This window comes from Sphaeramia orbicularis, chromosome 5, assembly GCF_902148855.1.
Source record: "Sphaeramia orbicularis chromosome 5, fSphaOr1.1, whole genome shotgun sequence".
Classification (NCBI taxonomy): domain Eukaryota; kingdom Metazoa; phylum Chordata; class Actinopteri; order Kurtiformes; family Apogonidae; genus Sphaeramia; species Sphaeramia orbicularis.
In genome coordinates this window covers 36,152,349-36,174,667 of record NC_043961.1, presented here as the reverse complement: position 1 = coordinate 36,174,667, position 22,319 = coordinate 36,152,349, and the positions used below count along the sequence as shown (strand labels likewise).

Sequence of the window (22,319 nt, the reverse complement as noted above, 5' to 3'; positions counted from 1 at the left end):
ATAATAATTATATATTGTTAAAAGTGGACTTGTTTTTCTTAAGATGTTTCCGGTTGTTCATGTTATTCAAATTTTTGTAGAAGCTAACATTACCATAATTTAATTTTACTTTTTTCCACTGTTATTATTTTAGTGGTCCGGCCCACTGGAGATCATATTGAGCTGAATGTGGCCACTGAACTAACATGAGTTTGACACCCCTGTTTAAGAGGGAACTGTTTAGTGTTGCATATTTCCGTTTTTTTTTTGTTTTTTTTTACAGAAAATCTTTCTAGATTTGCTGTAATGTTTTAAGAACCTTCTTTTTTTTTTTTTTTTTTTTTTCGTCTTCAGGCACCCATGTGATGGAGGGGTCAGGACGCATGGTGGTGACAGCTGTCGGTGTCAACTCACAAACTGGGATAATCTTCACTCTGCTGGGAGCCGGCACTGAGGAAGAAGAGAAGAAAGAAAAGAAAGGTACAAATATTACCTGATTTTTCAATAAATATCCCCATTTACTGCAGTTGCTTCAGACATATTAAGGTAATATTTGTTACTGATGCGCAGTAATGTACCTTTTTAAACATCTTTTGTCGTTTCGTTACACTGTGTCGTATAATATCAGTGTTTCGTAAATGAGCAAATATCCACCTGTTTAACACTTGTGAACTGTACGAGCCATGTGTAGCTATTTGTAGCTGACAAGAACACTTTGTACACAGTCTTCTCTGCTGAATGTGTCTAAAACCTCTATGCAATGAGTAGTGGCGGTACAGTTATGAGCTGCACTGTCCAGGTTCTGTGGGTTCAGGTGCATTGTTGTCCTCACTCTCTTATTGTTCCAAATTCACCCTGAAGGTGAGGCAGTGGAAGACGGACACCGGAATACAGGTAGAGTATCACTTTTCTCTGACCCCTGGGAGTGGTACTTGACCCTTGTGACCTTAACCCCTACCCCCAATGACCTGCAAGAAATCATCTTTAACTCTCACCCCTCCAGTAGTAGCCAAGCGGCCTTGCCTCAGTTTAATTCCTCGCTTAAAAAGAGAAGCCTGATCATCGCAGCGCCTCATCTTTTTAAGTGCTAACAGATGACACATTTCACAGTGCATAATCCTCTCCCTTTCTTACAGACACTGCACTCATCAGACTAACTAGCATTCAACATCAGTGCTGTTTCTAGATGTATTGAATGCCTTAAATAAAGACGGGCTGTCAGACTCATCTCATTGCTGTAATAACAGAACAATGACATGACGGAGACAGCCTTGAAGGTGTACAGCACATGTACCAGAGTAGATACTCTAAGCACTTTGTAAGATGTAATTTTTCACAAATTCTATCTCCTTGTTTTGACTTGTATTTGTGATTGTTTTCCAAGTGCAATTAATCAGATTAGATCAATGAAAGCAAGCAAAAATAGTCCCGGGTGTCTTAGTAACCAACAACCAGCATGTTCTGGTCCCGGGGAAACAGTCCACAAAACATTTACTTTAAGCCATTTATGTTGATATATTGTTGATAATCATGATTTGTAGCAGCTCCTTTTTTTCCCATAATGTGCATTTTCACAGTTTCACTCGTATGGTAGGAGTATCTTCCATTGTTTTACATAAATAAATGTACAGGCTGAATATGTCCCATACCTCTGCATTGCCTTATTTACTCCATCATCATTTATGTCCAGCTTTATTAATACAGTAAAAGCAACTCTGTGTGAGGCTGTCTTAAAATCTTCTTGTTCTAGCTTTAAGCAGCTGAAACTTTGTAAAGCATCTTGTTTTTTTGGTTAAATAATACAATACTGTACAATACAATACAATGCAATACAATAATAATACAATTAATATAGCTGATATTGAGATAACTGCTGCTAAAATAAATAAATAAATGAGTACTCTGCATTTGATTGAATCTTTTCATTCTAAATTATAGTCAAATAAAAGCAGTTCAGAGGCTAAGAGAGGTTATGCCTGACTCCTCATATTAACACTGAATTATCATTACGCCTGTTACTTAACTGTTGGCACATGTGTATTTCCCCTAGCTAATGCAGTCTGTTTACCTTTCATTTACAAAATTTTATTTAATATTCCCTGTGCAACTTTTTTTTTTGTTGCTCAATTTATGATTTTGTGATGCTAAAAGATGAAGAATAACATGGTTCAAATAAATGATGAATTGCTACAAATTAGAGGAGAAAAAAAATAATTATCACAACTTTTTGTACATGTAAGATTAAATACAGTAGTTATGTAAAACAAAACATGTCCTGCCAGTTCTTTTCAAATGATTTCATAGGCCAAATGTCATATTTTATTACATTCTTTTACACATCTGTTCTGTTCAGACTTCATGTTTTGTGTCTGTCTAATGTTACACTTTATGTTACTGATGTTTTCCTGGTTTTACATTTTGTAAAGCACACATATAACTGCACACATATAATAATAAATACATAAATAAATACTGTTTATACATTTATAATCCAAACTAAGCACAGCACTAAACTGTATTACTGACATAAAGTCTACATACTGAATCTCTTAAATGTGTTATAACCATGTTATTTCTGTTCATTGTCTTGTGTCGTGTGTGCATGTGTGTGTGTTTGTGTGGGCGCGTGGGTGTGTGGGTGTGTGTTGTTGTTCATTCATGTTCGGCCCCCATTGTTACTGGCTAGACTGCTCCCATCCCCCTATCCACCCCATCGCAACTATAGCCACGGATGGGGCTGCAGGCATTAATGCACCTGGCAGTGCCAGCCTAATTAATGGTAGGTTGATAAAACCTCTGATCTCTGACCTCTTTTTGTCGTGACCTTTGACTGCTCCTACCTTCTCCATTCTCCCACTGCCTTCTACCATGGGTGCTCACCCTCTGTTCTGCTCTGCCCTCACTCTCAGTTGTGTTGGACCCCCTTGTACCCATGCTCTCAGTGCATGATTTAGCTGTAGAGATTAGTCTCCTGTTTTCTCTTCTCCTCCTTTTGCTCTTTTTTCTTGTTTTACCTTCTTATGTAAGTAATGTACAATGACTTTGGAATTTTATCATTCATCTTCAAAGAAAAATCCAATTAATTAAAATGCAAACAAACAAAGGTCAGATTCATGGTGAAAATGTTGTTGCACTGGAGATTTTTCAGAATCAGAATCAGCTTTATTGGCCAAGAATGTGAACACATACAAGGAATTTGGCTTCGGTTTTTACATTGCTCACGACATACAGTTTCAACATGAACCCAGACAAAATGTGGACCTAGACACAATATAGACAAACAGTCCACTGGAGACAAAGACAGCAATGGGTGGAGATTTACAGTGGATTTACAATGTGATATGTACAAATGTGCAAAAGAGTGCAAATTGGAGTTTTTATACAGTGAGTGGGTGTGTGGGTTTTTTGAAGGATATTAACCCTGAAAGACCTATACCTGTTTTTGTGGCAAATTCCAAAGGAATTTTATTCTACATCTAATCTCTCTTAAGCAATTTATCACCATTTATAATTATATTATTCATTGAATTTAGAATTTTTTTAGTGAAAAGCTGGTGCTTCATTTACTCTATTACATTGTTTGACCCTGGAGATGTTCATAAAAACTCAAAGTAAATTCAAAAGTTATTATTTCTAACACAGAAAACTGAAGAACACATGACTTTTAATTATTGTCATGAAGTAAACAAAAAACAGCTTCTACAGCCACTGTCATTTGAGAGTGAGACCATTGCTACAGAAGATGATGATGTTTTTATGTTCACTATGTAGTTTCTGAACATTCAAATAAAACACATTTGACACTGCTGAAAAGCTTCTAAAACTGTATTTTACCTGAATTATTAAAATGTATATATTAAAATAGTATTTCAAATGAAATTAGACATTTTAGATCAGTAGATGCATTTGGTTGCTGGTGGCTGTTTAGGTCTTTGAGGGTTAAGGATTTGTGAGTCTTGCAACATTTTAAAAAAAAAAGGGGTATTCAAGTGTTATTATTTTTGGTCATGGAGTAAAACAACTATTAGAGCACATTAATACAAGTTTCCGATATGAGACATGACACTCGCAGGAGCCTGGTGGCAAAATCAGACTGTAAGGCCATCTCCTTTAGCTGGGTGTCCTCTGAGATCACTTAGTCCTCTATTTCTGTGTTAGCTGGACAAGATGCAAAAGATTAACTTCCTTCATTGCTGCACTGGGTTCTTTCTTATCTGTGTCTCCTTGGAGAACAGCCCCAAAGTGTTTGTTCTCAAGGCAGAAGGGGCGTGATTTGCAGTGTAATGGTGCCCTTGTCCTGGGCTGGAACAGAGCGATTTGTCATCTTCAGCTTTATTGTGACTCCAGGGACTCCTGACTAATGTGGAAGTGGAGGTGAAACGAGCCTCATTCTCTACTTACATGCTAAAAAAATTAGAAGAAATTTTGCTCTTTTTGCTCTGTCTGCATAATTTCGTCATTGAAATTTGACTACAGAGCAGTGAAAGATAAGCTTCATGTTTCTAATCTGCCTACCACCAATGGAAAGATTGCATTTTACTATAATTATAGCCTAGGTAGATGATAGGTATGTGTGCTCTTAATTATACATAATTAATATAAAAATAAACCTGGGTTGAAAAAAACATGAAGATGTTTCAGTACGACATACAGTCCATTTGGGTTAAATTCACATGTAGATTAAATCCAAACCTTGCATAAGCAGAACGCAAGAGCATAATAAATTCACTGTCCCTGGACTTACGTAGACTTCGATTTTCCTCCAGTTGTTCTTATGTAACTTCTCCATGTGGGAGGCTTTTCCTTCAGGCCCTCTCTCTCTCTCTTTCTGTTTGTACTGTTCACATCTCCAGTCTGCTTTCCTCACAGTGTGTTATCTTGCATGAGCTTTCTGAAAATTTTCTCTTCTGCATGCTGTCTCTTCTTTGTGTGTACTGTATGTGTGTGTGCAGAGATTGTTCGTGGTGTACTTTCCCTCACCGTCAGTGTTCAGTGTAATGCTGTTGATAATCTCATTTTATACTCTGATGGTTGATTTGCGTTGTTGATAATGTGTACAGTATTACCTGTGCTCACAGAAAACATTATTTTAAACATTTGTAAATCAGCAGAAAATGTGTAATTCCATTAAAATTTTGCCCCTACTGCATTCTGCGCATTACAGTGTCTCTGAATAGTGCTAGAATAAGTCGTAAATACAGTTTGTTGCCAGTAGGTGTATCTCTTGGTTACATTACATCATTTACATACATGATCACGAGCCTTTCTATGTGACTGTCTCTAAGACGTTGTATTAAAAGTCATTTTCCTGTCTCCCTGTTTGCTATTTTTGGTTCTCAATGTGTGTGTTGTCTATGCGGTGATTCTATGTTGACTTGTCTGCCTTGGTTATTTTTGTTGTTATTGTCTTGTATGTCTCCATCATAGGTAAAATGCAAGATGGCAATATGGAGAGCAACCAAATTAAAGGTAACCAAACCTCATCTCTCACTCTCTCCTCCTTTGCTTCTTCTCTTCCGCCTCGTTCTTCTTATCATTTTTCCCCTTCTGGTGTGCAGCGTAAGCCCTGGGTCAATTATTTATTTCAGCCTACATTGTACTTAACATTCTTAATACATGTTTGCCGTCTCTCAAAGGATGGCGCACTGTGAATTCAGACTACACTCAAACAGAAAATACTGGGATTTTTGGACTTGACCCAGGTTTTACCTGCAGTCTTATTAGGTTAGACAACCCCCTCCCCACTCTGTCTGTCACCAATGTGTTGTCTCTGTTCTGTTGTTTGTCGTTCTTGTTGTGTTGTTGACTTGTATTGTTCTCTCTGAGAGAACAACAACCTGTCCCTGAACTACTGCACTTGTCCCACTCAGACTGCCTTGTTTCACCCCAAAAACTAGAATATTCTGTTTGTACTGCCCCTGGTTCTCAACCACACACTGGTTTTCCCTTTCTTTCTTTCTTTCTTTCTTTCTTTTTTTTTTTTTTTTTTATGAATTTTTAATGAAATTTTCCCCAGTTTGTGAACCCTCAGTGTCATGCGCTATGAAATACATTGTTATGGGATGACAGCAATGCTGCAGTGTTTTTAATGATGTCCTTAATGTTTGTATATGCGTTGTCCTGTTTAGTAAAAATTAACTGCAAATGCCCGTCACAGGTCTGCAGAATGATTTCTCTGACTGACAGTAGATAAAAAGATATTTTCACTTTTCAGTAAAATATAAAAGAAAAAAAGTTCTAAGTACTGTAATCACCTGTCTTTTATCTTTCATTAAATATGCATTTTCTCTCAGTCAGCTGATTAATTCATTTCTTACCATGAGGCACTTTCCACATCAACAGACCAATGTTTTTTTTTTTGTTTTTTTTTTCCTGTCATCTAAAAATGTCATCGTGGAAATTGTTGGCATCATTAGCTCTTCTCATATGGTTTCCAGTCAGACGGTTAACAGTTCTTTGAAGTCTAAGCATTCCTGTCAAAATTTTCTCTCTGAGCCCAAAAGCGTAATGAGATGTAGTAATGGACACACAGTTAAACAAACACTTTGGTCTGTTTGCTGACTAGTCATGAAAAAAGTTCATCTTGAGTTCATTGAAACATCTTGTGGTAAAATGGTGAATACAGTTCCGTCTGCTTTTTGACACTTGAATACACATCTATACGAGCAGTGCAGTATGGTGATAATATATTAGAGCAAAATACACGTTTCAATTTAGCAACATTTTTCCTGTGCCCATATATTTCAGGTATTTGGTCTTGCTTCTCTGCTTTGTATGTTATTTGGACATTAGCATCTCTGCCTTGTGACATAGAAAAACAAAACAGACGGCCAGAATGTATGACAAATGTGAGCATCAAACACATGCTTTGTTGTGATTCGCAAGTTGGGCTGAAATGGTTCTTGATAATGGGATACATTAACAGGGAGGCACGGTGTGTATGCATGAGAGGAAGAGCCAACGAGAGAGTGAGGTTATTCAGGATTGGTTTTACACCAAGAGGAGTTATTTTTTTACAAACAACCCAAAGGTTTTTTTTTTCTAGACACTTCCTATAATATAAAGCTAATAAGAATATCTTTTAATCTTGAAATATGGGGAAAACAATTTATTTCTGGAACATTTTTTCATGGATCACTGTGTATTTTATAAAATGATCAAATAATTATTCAGATATGAACTATATTGACTAGCGGGAGATATTTTTTCCAGTTTATTTATTGTATTTATTTATTTTATTGTGCAAGACAGACAACCAGTAAAAATACTTGATACAGCATATGTCATAATTATGCTCGTCTGTAACAGTGTACTCCTGGAGATGGTGTGTTTATTGGAAACGTATAATAACGGTGCTTTAATGTGTTTGTCGATTTCCAGTAATTCATTCATTCATTCATTTCTGTCAGTCAGTATAAAAAAGCCTGTTTACACAGTTTCTTATGATTCCATTAAATTGTCACTCGATGGCTGCACAGTCCAGTAGTCTGGTATAACATTTCCAATGCACTAATGCTTTTCCAAACATAATTTAGTAGGAAATGACATGTCAAATATATTTCTAGGAAATGATGTAAGGATATGAACATATAGTGCTCCAAGGTCATTTAAAACAGCAAATGGTTCCAGTAGTAAACAGTTAGACAGTTCATAATTCTGGTTATCGATACATTTCCACTCTCAATTTTAACATTATTTGGTTTATATTCAGTGTACACTCAGCCTTTAATGTTTTATATTCTAGATCTTCTGTTTTCACTTCCTTTCCCCCTTTTTTTTGGGTCCTTTTTTGTTTTCAAGCCAACCCAGTATGTATATTTTATTTTATTTATTTTTCATATGAACAACATTGAACTTTCTTTCTGCATGAAACTGCTGCATAAGGTTACTTTCTTTAACTTTGTGCAAATGCTCAGCAGACTCCTAAACAATCTGGGAATGTGGCCTGGAGCTTGGATGTGGAAATTCTCGGAAATATGTTTATGATGAAAAGATAGCAAGAATAATAACAATAAAAAAAAAAGAATCTCAGTGTTTTACTTATTTGAGGAAAATGACATAACCTGCTCCTTCCAACAAAACAGTGTAGTAGCACACAAACAATTCAGTTCTCATTACGGTATCTAAAGGTGTTATACAGTATATACCTTAGTCTCTATCTGTCACAGTGATCTCTTGTTGGCTTTAAATCTAAACTGTTTATATTTACTGGGCGTGCTGGAGCTACTGGTACACTTAAAGCCTCTCTCCCTCCTCCTCTCCATTGCCTTGGTCTAATCTCCATTTCTAACACTGTGCGTCGTCTTTTGTGTTTTGTGGTGTTTACAGTAAAGAAGCCGGACGGAGCAGCTGCCATGGAGATGCAGCCTCTAAAGAGTGCAGAAGGTGGAGAGGCTGATGAGAAAGAGAGGAAGAAAGTGTCCGTGCCCAAGAAAGAGAAGTCTGTGCTGCAAGGGAAGCTGACCAAACTGGCTGTCCAGATTGGCAAAGCAGGTACAGCAAATTGAACTCAGACAGGTCCATCACTCAGTCAGGCACTTAAATCAGGAACAACAAGGTACTGAACCATCATCCTGTCCATCAAAAAAACACCTTGCACCGATGAGACTCACGTCCCAGTCACTTAAAGCAATCGAAGCAGTTAGAGAGAATGCTAAAATGTCAAGATTATGGAGCTATGAGAGAACTTTGGCACTTTCTTTTTTAAGTGACCTGAACTCTGCCAATTTGCTGAAACATTTCGAGTGTAGGTAGAACTGAGAGTGTATTTCCTAGCTATCTGAATCAATTTTGAGGAAATTTTAAGAATAAAAAAATACAGTGTTGATACAAAATCAAAATACCAAGGAGTTGATATTAAAATGTCTGATGTACTTGCAGTGGATGGATTTCAACGAGCATTTTTAGTAACAGATGCCCACATGCCAGAATGCCCACGTTGTAGGTGTCCTCTCAGCAGTAACATATTGAGAATACTGAAAATGACATGCTTGAGAATTCTGCCAACTGTGACCCCCCCCAAAATAACAGAATATTCCTCAGTTTCCTTTTAGGAAATTAAATAAACTTGACTACTGTACAAAAGATATTTACTCATCTTATCATTAGTAGTAGGTAATTAGTTAAGCAGATCCTTTTCATTGAACCCCTTCAGGAAGTCCTTATTTTAACTGTGTGCCGTTACATCAGTATGTTGGCCTGAGTGATTGAATGAGGACATGGTGTCATAACAATGAAGTACCGTGGATGGATTAGCAGGCAACCAGCACTGCAAGATCATATGGTGTATGGGAGATATGGGAGAAAATACCGGAACTCTGGGGCCTCTGACCCCCCCTTACATGCATTCCTGCTTCTATGTGAATCTTTATACAATCCATCCTCTGTATTCGATCTTAATAAGCCCCAGCTGGTCTGTATCTACCTGACAGCAGGTGCAGGTTATTAGCAAACAGCAAGGTTAAAGACGCCAGATATGCAGCATGAATCTTATTAAGTTTACTGTGTTGTGTTCATATTACAGGGTGGGGAAGCAAAATTTACAATATTTTGAGGCAGGGATTGAAAGACAGTGTATGACCAATTAGTTTATTGAAAGTCATGAGAATTTATTTGCCACAAGAAAATTTACATAATAGAAAATGTTTTTATTCTATGTGTCCTCCTTCTTTCTCAATAACTGCCTTCACACGCTTCCTGAAACTTGCGCAAGTGTTCCTCAAATATTTGGGTGACAACTTCTCCCATTCTTCTTTAATAGTATCTTCCAGACTTTCTTGTAATAGTTTTGCTCATAGTCATTCTCTTCTTTCCATTATAAACAGTCTTTATGGACACTCCAACTATTTTTGAAATCTCCTTTGGTGTGACGAGTGCATTCAGCAAATCACACACTCTTTGACGTTTGCTTTCCTGATTACTCATATGGGCAAAAGTTTCTGAAAAGGTATGGATAATAGTGTTAGGTATGATTATGACATCAATATATGTTTGGTTTCAAAACAATTGACGAAGTGCCTGCTGAGAAAAAACAACTAAATGTTCATTGTAAATTTTGCTTCCCCACCCTGTATACGTCTTAAAGATCCAGCCTCCATATAAGGACAAACTGTCATAATAGGAAGTGGCTGTTTAGCCTCTGTAAGACCAAAACACCTGTCCTCAGCAAATGACATTTTTCTTAAAACAAACTAGCACAATAAGTGCCTGAACAGAGGCTGCTTCCAAAGGGAAGGAGATGTGGGTAGGAACAACTGCCAAGAACCTGCCCCCCATGCTTTGTATTGTCCTTCTGGCTGGTATATGCATGGGGATTTGAAGGAGAGACTTGTCTGCTGGAAAACATGGCAGTAACCTCAGTTTGACCAGACATAGTTCCTCTTTCCATGAGCACAAAAAACATCTTAGTCGCTGAAGCCACGGTACCCTTGAGAGGACAGGCTAGCCATCTCTCACCAACTGACGAAAAGAAAGTACCGGGAATTGATCGATGAGGCTCTCGTCAAAAGATGGCACAAAGTTGTCTGTCGTGGTTTTTCAGCAACATCAGATAGATGAGTTTGGAATCCAAACAACTGAAGAAAGCCACCGGGGAGTTAGCGATGACAGCTGAGACTAGCTCAAGATGGTTGTGGTTGATGAGAGCTTGCAGTTGGAACTGAATCCTGCTGCAGGTGAAGGTTAATTTAGTCTTCACTGCCCACTCAGGCAAAGCATGTATACTAAGGAGATAGCAACCGAAGACAAAGAAGCATTTCCAACACCATAAATGTTCTGACCACTCCGCTGCACAAATAGGACGAACATGCAACACCGACCTTATTTACATCCTGCATTACTGGCTTCTAGCAAAACGAATGCACTTGATACATTGTTGATGCTTAATCGTGTTTTGTTGGCTTAAATACTTTGTTGCATCCTTTTGGAATGAAGATTTGGTCAAATTTTACTCTGATTATATTCAAATCTATGTCTCCTTTTCATTCTATACCTTTTCACTTTCTGTACCTTTTCCAGGTTTGCTCATGTCAGCCATCACAGTCATCATCCTGGTCCTGTACTTTGCTATTGACAACTTTGTGATGCAGAAGCACCCTTGGATGCCGGAGTGCACTCCTGTCTACATCCAGTACTTTGTCAAGTTCTTCATCATTGGTGTGACTGTGTTGGTGGTGGCCGTGCCAGAGGGGCTGCCGCTGGCTGTCACCATCTCCCTGGCCTACTCTGTCAAAGTAAGGAAGAAATGACACATGCTTACATTTGGTACTGCTGGAAAGTCAGGGATTTCCATTTGTACAGTGTATGCATTTATGTGTACGTTTGCTAATATTGTATTGTAAAACGATTTCACAGACTGGAAAATTTACCTATTGTGTGTTTATTAGTATTTTTCACCTATTTTGTTATTTGTATTTCTCTTTAGTTAGGACATAAGTGATAAATGTGCTTTGTGAGCTCTATCTTAAATTTAAAAAACAGTTTCAAACAAACAAACTAACCCAAGGAAGTTTATTTCTTTGTTTCTGTCTTTTACCTATCAGCTAAAATTTGCTTAGGGGTCTTATTTATGTCTTTGTGCATAAGAAATCAATATAAGTGAATCCCCAAAGGAACTTTGTGTTGGTAAATGCAAGTTATGCAAATTTACAGGATTTCAGTTCTGTTGCAACATGTTGATGGTCATATGAACTATGTTTTCAGGTCAAAAATGTCCAATTTCATCCCAATTAATGCTATATTTTCATGTCACAAATGGCCAAGTTATATTTTAACTGAATTTACCTGAAAAACAAGTATTCTATTCTTCTAGATTCTCCAATTTTTCTTACAAGATTATATACTACATATCACATGTTTTATTTTTACAGGTTGCAATATGGAGTATGGCACTGATCAATCCTGTTTATGTTACGCAAATACATACATTAAGAATGTCACACGTCACTTTTTAAATCAACAGTTTTCTAATAATAAGCATTTTTATAAAGAAATAACAATTCTATATTGTGATTTACTCTTTAGTATGATTGTTTTAGATCCACAATACTAACATTTATGAATAAGAGGATAATTAGCAATAGTAAGTATATAAGTTTATTACTAATAAAGTACTGGTACTGACTAGATCATCATGGGAAATGTCACATCTGTCCACCAGCAAAAGCTTTCACATATACGTGCTTTTCAAAATCAAATATTTCTGAAAATATAGCTTCCACTGTCAAATAATATCAGTAGTCTGTGCACAAATGTATGAGCATTATTTCAACACAGTTCTGTGCATTTCTCACAACTTTTTTTTTTTTTTTTACAAAAATGGTCACTCATTTGACCCCCTAAGTTATATTTAGCCGCTATACAGTATAAGTTTGTGCATTTTAAGCCCAAACACAATCCTTTGTATTTTTGGTCATTACAGAAACCAATGTTTAACCAGTACAAGTGCATGATGAACAAATTCAGGCATAACTGTACCGGATCAGTCTAAATATTCCAGTATTTGCAACATATCATGCTAATCATGCTGTCTGCTCTCAACAGAAAATGATGAAAGACAACAACCTGGTGCGTCACCTGGATGCATGTGAAACGATGGGCAATGCCACAGCCATCTGTTCTGACAAGACAGGCACGCTAACCACCAACCGTATGACGGCTGTGCAGTGCTATGTTGGAGATGTGCACTATAAAGAAATCCCAGAACCCGGAGCTCTGCCGCCAAAATCACTGGACTTACTGGTCAACGCCATCTCCATCAACAGCGCCTATACCACTAAGATACTGGTAAGTCTCCTGCTACCATTTCCAGGTCCATCCTTAAGGGAATAAATGCCCCAAATGTAAAATAAGATGTACTTAATTATATCTTGGTAACTATGGTGTCATAATAATAATAATAATAATAATAATAATACTCTAATATAGTGGGTTTTGGTCATTTGTGTGTTGCTTTGCCTTCTATGTTTAACACAGTCTGTATTCTTGTGTATTCTTAAATGCTGGTTAGTTATAATAAGAGCTCCCTCTGTGAGAGCAGTGAAATCATATGATGAGAGCACCTCTGAAACAGTGAGACAGTTCTGCAGTACCTTCTTGGCAAAGCAGGCAGTCAGTGTCCTTGGCTGCTGCTTTAAATTCATCAGGCATTCACTCAACTTGTCACCTTGAGAACGGTTGTGTAATTTTGTCTTATCTGATATTCAGACCGTAGCAGACTGTAATTGAATCCAATCTGTCTAAGTGCTGGAGACGGTCTCTTGTTTACAGTGAATGCAGCGAAGAGAGATTTTCTCAAAGCCAATTAGACCTGCATGCAATAAGAAATAGATAAATACAGTATATAGACAGACAGATAGACTCACACACAACTGTCACACACTCTGATCACAAAATATGAAACGTACGTGCATCGCCATGCATTCAGTCCACAGGGCTCCTTCATAATAAAGTGTCTGCTGTAAAAACCATAAAAGCACAGGCTGCCAGAAACAGGGTGTCCTTAGTTATCGCAATATGCCGAAGTAAAAAAATATTCTCGGCATGACTTTTTGCTGCTCAACCTCACACACACACATACTTATTCTACTTGTTTCCATAACTTTCCAGGACGTTATATTATATAGACTTGAATGAATTTTCTGGAGACCATAATCCAGTGTCTTCATTGTAAATTGATGGCATATCAACAAACAAAAACTCAGTACCATCCGGTGTTTGTGCCACTGTCTTTACAAAAAACTCAAACCCTGTAGAGTTTCTTCATTGATGGCTGACCAACTGACAAATGTCCTTATGGAACGTGCATGAAGAATGAGCTGAGGGCGGGCAGGACATCTGCGTCAGAGGGATCCCACAGATTTTACTTCTTACCCCTCCAGGCATGACTGCAGTCTTGGTGGAAGTGTTGTTTACTGGCCGACTGAGATGAAGTGCAATTGCTCGGTGTCAGCTGTAACTGTGGTTTCTCTAAACTGAAGCACATACAGTGTTGTACAGAACACTAGTTTCACTGTCAGTTGAAACAGTTTCATGTTAAATGGAGTATTAGCTAAAGCCCCTTATTCTATGACAGGGTATAAAGTGATAAAGGTTTAATTTCTTCAACAATATTCATGACTTGTAGACTTGTACTGTATCATGTGGTTGTAACTGTGTACCAGTACTGTTGATATAATTTCATTTTTACCTGGATGTGCCACATGAACAAGTTCTTATCCTTTTAGGAAAACCTGAGGGAATATTTTGCAGCATTACATCAGTATTTTGTACCTCTATAGCTGCTCAGCACTACAGAATTAATCACCAGCAGTGTGTCGCTTAGACTTTGTGGATTAAACAGTAGATTTAGTCAAATTAAATCTCTTCATTCATAAAACAGGTTAACTCATGCACCAAAGTAGTCAGCCTTGTTGAAATTAATGGTGTAAACCTAAAATGATTTCGTGCACATATGCCTTCATCAATGTGTCAATGGAAAATTGCCCACTTCCAGCACACACACGCACAGAACATTAACATGCTAGCCCATAATAATTGGTACAGTAGTGCTTAACTATACATGTGGCCATGGGAAGCATTCATTCCCAAAGGGATAGAAGGAATAATGAAAAACAATCCATAAAAAAACAGATGTGACTAAGAGAATGAAATAAACTCAGGAAGCTCAATACAAATGAAAAAATTTCTGAGAAATATTTAGTGCATCCCTCCCTCCTTCCCCAGCCGCCTCCACTCCCTCAGTGCCACTCCGGCCCTGCAGTATGCTGGCTGGTGTGTTCTTATATAAGAGGCCAATCCTGTGGGATACCAGAATGGCTATAGAAGTCTTTGATGGCCACAACACAAAGGCACAAAGGCAAAGAGGCAAGCTTTGATACCCATATCAGTCTCCCTACTGCCTCTCTGGCTTCATAATACAGCCAGTAGTGTAGCTTTGCTTCTTGTGTCAGCATATAGAGACTCTAAAGTGGAGAAGCCTCATCCTCACATTTATGCAATGCGCCAGTGCTCACATACAGTGTGGTATGTCCGCACTCACACATACTCCAGATACCCATGCTCATAAATGTTGTAGCCATGTGCACGCATATTCATATATTCTGAAAGCAATGAATGCATGCATACCAAAGCACGCAAATAAGCAATGAGATTCTTAACACACCAGTTTGCCTTGGGTGTCATCAAGTAAAGAATTCATGCATACTGAAGAGCAATTTACGAACGGGATCTGGTGATGTCAATACGCTGACGTTATTTCAAAGGAACACACATTGCCCCCAGAGGCAATAGCCATATAGCAAACATTTGCCCTGTAGAATTGGGTCTTTTTTATTCTTTCCTTTTTCATTCAATTTCCATTTCATATATTCTTCATTACATACAGCAGCAGCTTTTAAACTTTCTAGGTCACACATACACACACACTCCAGATTGCATTTGCAAATTGGCTCTTAATTGCAGCGCCACCATCTGGGTAATTGGGCTGTATCTTGGAAAGCATGTGCATTTTTAATTATTGGGCAAAGTTACATGATTCCAGCTCAATCATACCTCACAGCAATGTAAGCTGTTAAATAAGGCTAGAAATCATGATGAATAATAAACTGGTACAAATCCAATATTTGTAATTCACTATGGTTTGAACCTTAAAAATTACTTTGAGATGAGCATTTTTATTGTTTATTATGCACATAGTAAATAATTCTGACAGGCTGAGAGTCTGTCAGTCTGAACCAGTATGTTTTGCTGTTAAATGTTGACTCTGGTGTAATAAATCAGATGACTCATAAGTTTACATTGAAACATAAACAAGACAGCCACTTCATATCTTGATCAGGGCACAAACCAAAGGCATCCTACATATAACAGTACAAAATACTGTATATATTTGATACATCAGCATCTAGAATATTATAACATCATTGTTATATATATATTTAAAGCCTATAAACTAAACAAACAGGAAAATTTTAACTTCTTACATTAAAACAATTATTCTTATGTATTTCCACCATTGTAATTTTTGCCTTGCACATCCCTGCAGATGATGCATGTTCCCAGGGTGTCCACACCACATTTTGGGTAACCCTGATGCACCCTGTGTGACTTGCTAACACTGTGTGTGTGTTAGCCAGTGAAGTGCAGATGCACACAGGTGCATCACTCATAGCATACACCTGTCATATCAGACATACTGACTCTTCAGGAGGTCTTCATATCACAGGTGTATGTTCTTTCAGCACAGTGGCTTGTGTTTAGCATGGCTGTGTCAGAGTACAGGGAGCTCAGTCGCATGTTGCTTCAACCACCTGCTCAGGTCATTATTCCGGTCAGGGACAAGAAAGGTAGATAACACAAACATACACAGATGGCCTCAGCTATGAAGAAAAGATGCTTGGTGCAAGGGTGGTGACAGGAACTCATTGTTATTAAGGAAATTCATTCATCTATATGTGTATGGTCTTAAAATGTTGAGAGAAGACAAATCAATTCACCACTTTTGGTTCAAGTAACAAGCATTCGAGTTGGTAATGGTTTGTTGTAACAGGTCCCTCATTTGTGCTTAGTAGTGAGTATTGAGTGACTGGCTTTGGCTCATGTGCCTTTGTCATCTGGACATCCCATGCTTGTTTGCACAATGCTGAAGGAGTCATGAGTTTGTCTTGAATGTGCAGTATATGGCTTCCAGGACCCACTGTCCCCATGTACTGTACGAGAATACTTTTGGATACTGATACAGAAGAAACATGGACAAAGACATACACAGCAGAGCTATGTTCAAGGCAACTTGTTCTTCCCTCCTTTCTATATTTCTATTCATCCCTTGCATACAGGTTAGACATTGCTGATGGTGACAGAGAAGTACTCATTACATTAAAATGGCAATTCTTTGATGTAGTAGCAACCCAAACCTTAATGTGTTCCATCGATTTCCATCACACATCACATGACACAAAGGATTTTATGCTTTCAGTTACTGTCTTTCAAGTGGATTTGGGAGAAACATGCAAATCAAATATGAGGTACCAATAAAAATGCTAATTTGTAAGATTTTCATATTAACCAATGCCATTAATGCATTATCTAAATGACATATGTTACCCATTGGTATGCTACATATATACATGGTAAGACATGTTACTAGGAGACTCTGCCAGGCTCAATAACGTTGTCCAATAATGAAATGACAATGTAACATGCATTAGTCAGACCATCATCATCATCAATTTTATATCCAGTAATCTGAGCTGGGATTTCATTTGATTGTTGAATCTGATATGTTAACATGCTGTGTGCAAATGCAGGTAACATGTAAAGGATTTTTCTTGGCAATTGTGATTTGAGAATTGTTGTCTTCATGGCGATGATGAAAATATCATTAACTGGGCAGCACCACATGGTTACATGGTTTGTTTAAGAAATAAAAAGTTTCACTGACCAGGCATCTGAGATAAATTAGACAGTCCTGGCACAAAATGCTGTGGTAATTTTTCAAGCATTAAAATCTAAACTGTATAAACCCCAGTAAGAGGCTTTGGGCTGTGATGGCAGTGGGTGGGTCATATATAAAATGTGTGTATATGACATGGAAGGAGTACAATAGGTCTGAATTCATGTAGTGTTTGCATTTGTCAGATGAGACAGAAGGGCATAAATAACCCCCGTTCATTCCCACCATGGGACTGATGTAAATCACTCAGCCATCAATTTAATGTCTTAGCTACAAGACACACAAGGTCAGTCCCTTTCAACATGTGGGTATGAAGAGTTTAATGCTGATGTTGAAAATATGAGACTGGTTTATGAATCCAGATCCAGATCGATTACAGATTAGACATTCTCTCTGTTCTTAGTACTGGTTAATAACCTGTCAGTCATACATGAAAGGCTACGTCCAGGGTGAAGCAGTTTCCATATTTGGAGCTCTGGATGTCCATGATGAAACAATTTGCAATTCTTCAAAATCAGTACATAAAGGTTGAAGAGCAGCATCGAACTGCTGGCGAAAGCAGCAGCACAAGAAAAATTTTAATCAATTATTTAATTGCAAATACATCTGAACAATTGTATTTTTTAGTAACAGTAGACAGACAGATAGATAGATAGATAGATAGATAGATAGATAGATAGATAGATAGATAGATAGATAGATAGATAGATAGATAGATAGATAGATACATAGATAGATAGATACATAGATACATAGATACATAGATACTTACTCATCCCAGAGGGAAATTTACATGGTTCCAGCAGTATCCACAAACTTAAATAAAAAACTTAAAACACAATAGTTAAAAAAAAAAACACTTATATCACAGTATGGACAGGCGTATAAAGAAGTCAAGGCACATTTGATGAAGAAAAAAAAAATCATTATTCATAAAGGCACACTAACCACTAACCAATCATTTGCATGAAAAAATACACATTTGTTTCAGAATGAGATTCAGTTTGGACTTGAATTGAAATTTTAGAACTGTTCGTCTTCAATAAGGTTTGAGAATGTAGGGAACGTTGACAAAAATGAAAAAAGATTAAAGCAAATAGAAAGCTAGACTGACAGAAGTAGTAAAAATGAAAATAGAGACACAAGGATGACTGACTGAATAAATAAATAAATTCCAAAATCATACAGGAGGAGAGAGAAACCACACTCTTGTGACATGCGTCCTCATCACGGCCTGGAAGACTGTATCAGTGCCCTCCAGCCACCTCCAGGCCTTAGCCCAGTTGGCTGATACAGTCATGTGGAGAGCTGGAATATCATCCACACAAACATGTGAACAAGAGCGACGAAGACAGGAGACCAGGGTGTCTTGATAGTGAGGAAACTGATAGCAAGGAAGAGGAGAAAGACACTAAGTGGCAAGAAGGAGTGAATCGTGGGTAAGACAGAGAAAAGAACAGAATGAGAAGAAAGAGAGAATATATATAGAGGAAAACAGCAGGAAAGGGGTGTGGTGTGGAAGTGGAGTGAGGAGAAAAGCAAATAAAAAAGGAGACAGAGAAGAGAGCGGGAAGAAACAGGATGGATGGATTAAGGAGAGCCCCAGGTGGAATAGGAAGTAAGGTTGCCAGTTCTCCCTCTGGCATATGTCCTTGCCTGCAGGAGCGCCTTAGGACCAGGGAGAGGGCAGCTGGTCCTTAGCCACATCCAGGCCAGGATGTGAAAATGATCGCCAAGTCATGCCAATGTTGGACATCCCCTGCCAGAAACCGTCCTCATGCGTCAAAACTCACATCATGCAGAATGTCTTTGGGATTTCGGAGAATAAAAGGCAGCCATAGTTTCTATCTTCCTGTTTATTTTTATTCTCATCTTTATCTTTACTTTTAGTTAATTCAGTGTGCTTGCTCCTGGCATTTTTTTTTTTTTTTTTTTTTTTTGCAGCAGCATATATTTATTTTGTGATTTCTTTTCAGTGTTCTCCTATCGTGGCAGGTGTTGTTCAACTACCCAACAGGCTTTCGATTGGATTCTGAATTCATGGAGTATTCTGCCTTTTATAGGGCATAGAAAAAAAAAACAAAAAACACAGTCACACACAGTGTACATTTAATTTGTGGTGCCTGCTTAATTAACAAATATATCAAAGAAAGACTAATATTTGAGGACTTTTAGAGATAGAAAATTAACATTTATATAATAAAATGCACTGTATGGTTCACAGTGGTTTCTCTTAGGTTCAGTGGTTTAGTGTTTTTCTGTAGATGGGAGCCTCTTCTCCTGAACACTTAGCAGACGGTGCAGATGAGGCCATTTGTTCCATCCATTCATTAGCCAATGACAACCAGTGTCTTCCTGATGTAATCATTGGTCATTAGGAGGAGGCATTAATTCTGTTATTTACCGCAAACTCAGTATAAAGTATTTATACTCTTGTCTGTGTCTGTGAGCCACACAGCTGAACATTCACCAGATATGCCCAATTGCTAGATGAACAAGGGCCAGCAGTCTGATTGGGTTTTAATGATTAATGAGATTTTAGATGACTTTCTCCAACCCCCTCAGATGGAACCCCTGGCTCATAGCAGCTGCAGCTTGAGGGACATGCAAACTATGTCACCATCTGAATGAATCTGTTTGCAGTGTATTGAACTGCTTGAGCAAACAAGGATAGAGGATACATCACTCCGAGATTAATCAAGAAGCTTATTGTGAAGCCAAATTTCCAAATATTGCATTAGAATCCAAAGCTACTAAAGCCAAACCTAAAGTGGAAAGGAAAGTTACATACAGTATTATGTAATAAAATATAATATATATAATTTATCTTAGCTCAGGTTTCTTTTATTCGTATTAGCCGTATGGAAAGATATTTGTCGGCTCCAATAGAAAACCCAGTTTGGCACAGTTTATTAGCATTCTCTATCAAAACCTCGTTAGCAAGTGGACAAGAACAGTCATTAGGTTGAAAACCAATTCAAACATGCTATTAATGTGATTAACTGCATTGCCAATGCAGAATCTCTCTCCTCACATCGCAGCAAGCGCAGAGTGAAGAGAACAACAGCAAAGTAAAATTCAAAACGTCAAAATGTCAAGCTATTCTTTTAAATCTAATCTTGGTTGGAGGCTTATTTAGATGCAGAGTAGCAAGCCTGCAGTCAGTCTATTTTGGGGCAAATAGCACAGACTAAAGGTGTCTGCTTAGCAGCAAGTCAGAAGCATTATGTTCAGTGCACTTTTGACATGCTGTGTTGGCGTGTGTGCAGATAATGTGTGTATGTTAGAGACAGCGAGTGTACCTGACAAGCTTTTCTTCAGCTCAGAGTGTAGGTGTCAAGTGTACTGCAAGTACTGTATAGCAAGACCCCAGGGAAATGAGTTGTTACCAATGCTAGCTAATAAGGAAACAAATGAACCAAATTTAACATGTTGAAACAGCAGTGTGTTCTAGAATATACTGATCACCTGCAACACACAACACAGGCATGCAACATATTTGATCAATGTTTCTGAAATTATAGCTGACCACCCTTATCATCCCCACATACCGTAAATAATTAGAATGAAAAAATGTCAAAGAGAATGTGTAATTATCCGAAGAGGCCTGTTGTGAATGATGACAGCGGGGCCTGCACGCTCGGTATGTGCAGTGTCTGCATTTCTGAGAATCATTGGTCACTATAGTTATATATATGGGTGTCTGTGGGCTATTGAATGTAATGATATTTGTGGCTTTTGGAAAATTACAGCTTCCCTATAATATCTTGTTAGTATTTTTGTGTGATACGGACAGTTTGTTGTGATATAGGAGTAAGAAATCAGAGAGGACACTAATAAGTGAGGACGATGATGGACGACAGGGAAAACAGAGAAAGATATGAGGACGTTTTTGAAGTGAGATGAGTGAGACTCCTGTAAGCCAATCAGAGCCAAAGAGTAAGAATCCCCGAGTGGTGAAGAGCACCCTCTCTCTTCACAAGTCTCCTCTTCCACGTATGCTTTGCCCAGTGTTACCATGGCAATGCAGTCTTCTACGAGCTGACCACACGCGCACACACACTCGCGCACTGCACCCAAACACACGCGTTTTGCATGCGCAGTTACACATACATACTGTACAAGTGAACAGTCATACGCACAGATTTGACCACATACACACACACACAATAAAAGCTCTCCTGTTGGTTGATAATAAACACACTTCATCCCTGAGAGGCTGAGAAATTGCTCCACTGACATCGCATACAGTGCAACATTTCCCAGGCAGCTAAACCGTGAATCAGTTGCTCATTACAGTAATGAAAACATTTTGATTATCAAGTGATTATTTCAGTCAGTTTTATGTAAACATGACAAATAATTGCCAGTTCCATCTTTTATTTTAACAATAATTCAAGTATCTTTGGGTTAATTTTTGAATAAATTACAAGCATTTTCAACCTGGCAAAATTCCATTGTTTCACATATTTTATTGACAAATAGAAAATCATTGTTGTTTTCAGCCACAAAACACAGGCAATAATAATAATAATCATATCAGGACTGCATTTCAGTTTTCACATACATGCGTATTTTAAAACCCTGTGTCACATGCTGTGTCTTTTATCCATGCAATCTTTTAGACACATGGATGCTGAGATGTTTACTGAACCAAAGACGAGCAAGGTTCTACTGTGCAATTACAGATTGAAATGGGTTGAGCTGCACGCCTGAAATAAGAACATCTGAGTTTGATTCCATCCATCTCATCTCCCACCCTCCTACACAGAGCAACCATTTCACCTGCTGGCGGGTTAATTATCACTATCATCTATTTCAAGCCTTACAATGGTCGCACTACACTGAGGAGAAAAAGAGCTAATCTATAGAATACCAGAGAGTGGAACTG

The 22,319-nt window shown here is 37.9% G+C and overlaps 1 protein-coding gene across 3 annotated transcripts in view; it reads left to right on the top strand.

Moving 5' to 3' along the window:
- Positions 1-22,319, top strand: part of atp2b2 (ATPase plasma membrane Ca2+ transporting 2) — a 95,551-nt gene that overhangs the window by 47,056 nt on the left and 26,176 nt on the right. For 2 of the 3 annotated variants that reach the window (XM_030134290.1, XM_030134292.1), the window contains exons 5-11: positions 334-459; positions 841-873; positions 2,666-2,758; positions 5,407-5,448; positions 8,308-8,472; positions 10,996-11,210; positions 12,520-12,762. In XM_030134290.1, coding sequence (XP_029990150.1) covers positions 334-459; positions 841-873; positions 2,666-2,758; positions 5,407-5,448; positions 8,308-8,472; positions 10,996-11,210; positions 12,520-12,762 — 917 coding nt within the window. The remainder of the gene's footprint in view (positions 1-333; positions 460-840; positions 874-2,665; positions 2,759-5,406; positions 5,449-8,307; positions 8,473-10,995; positions 11,211-12,519; positions 12,763-22,319) is intronic. The other variant, XM_030134291.1, reaches the window with a different exon arrangement.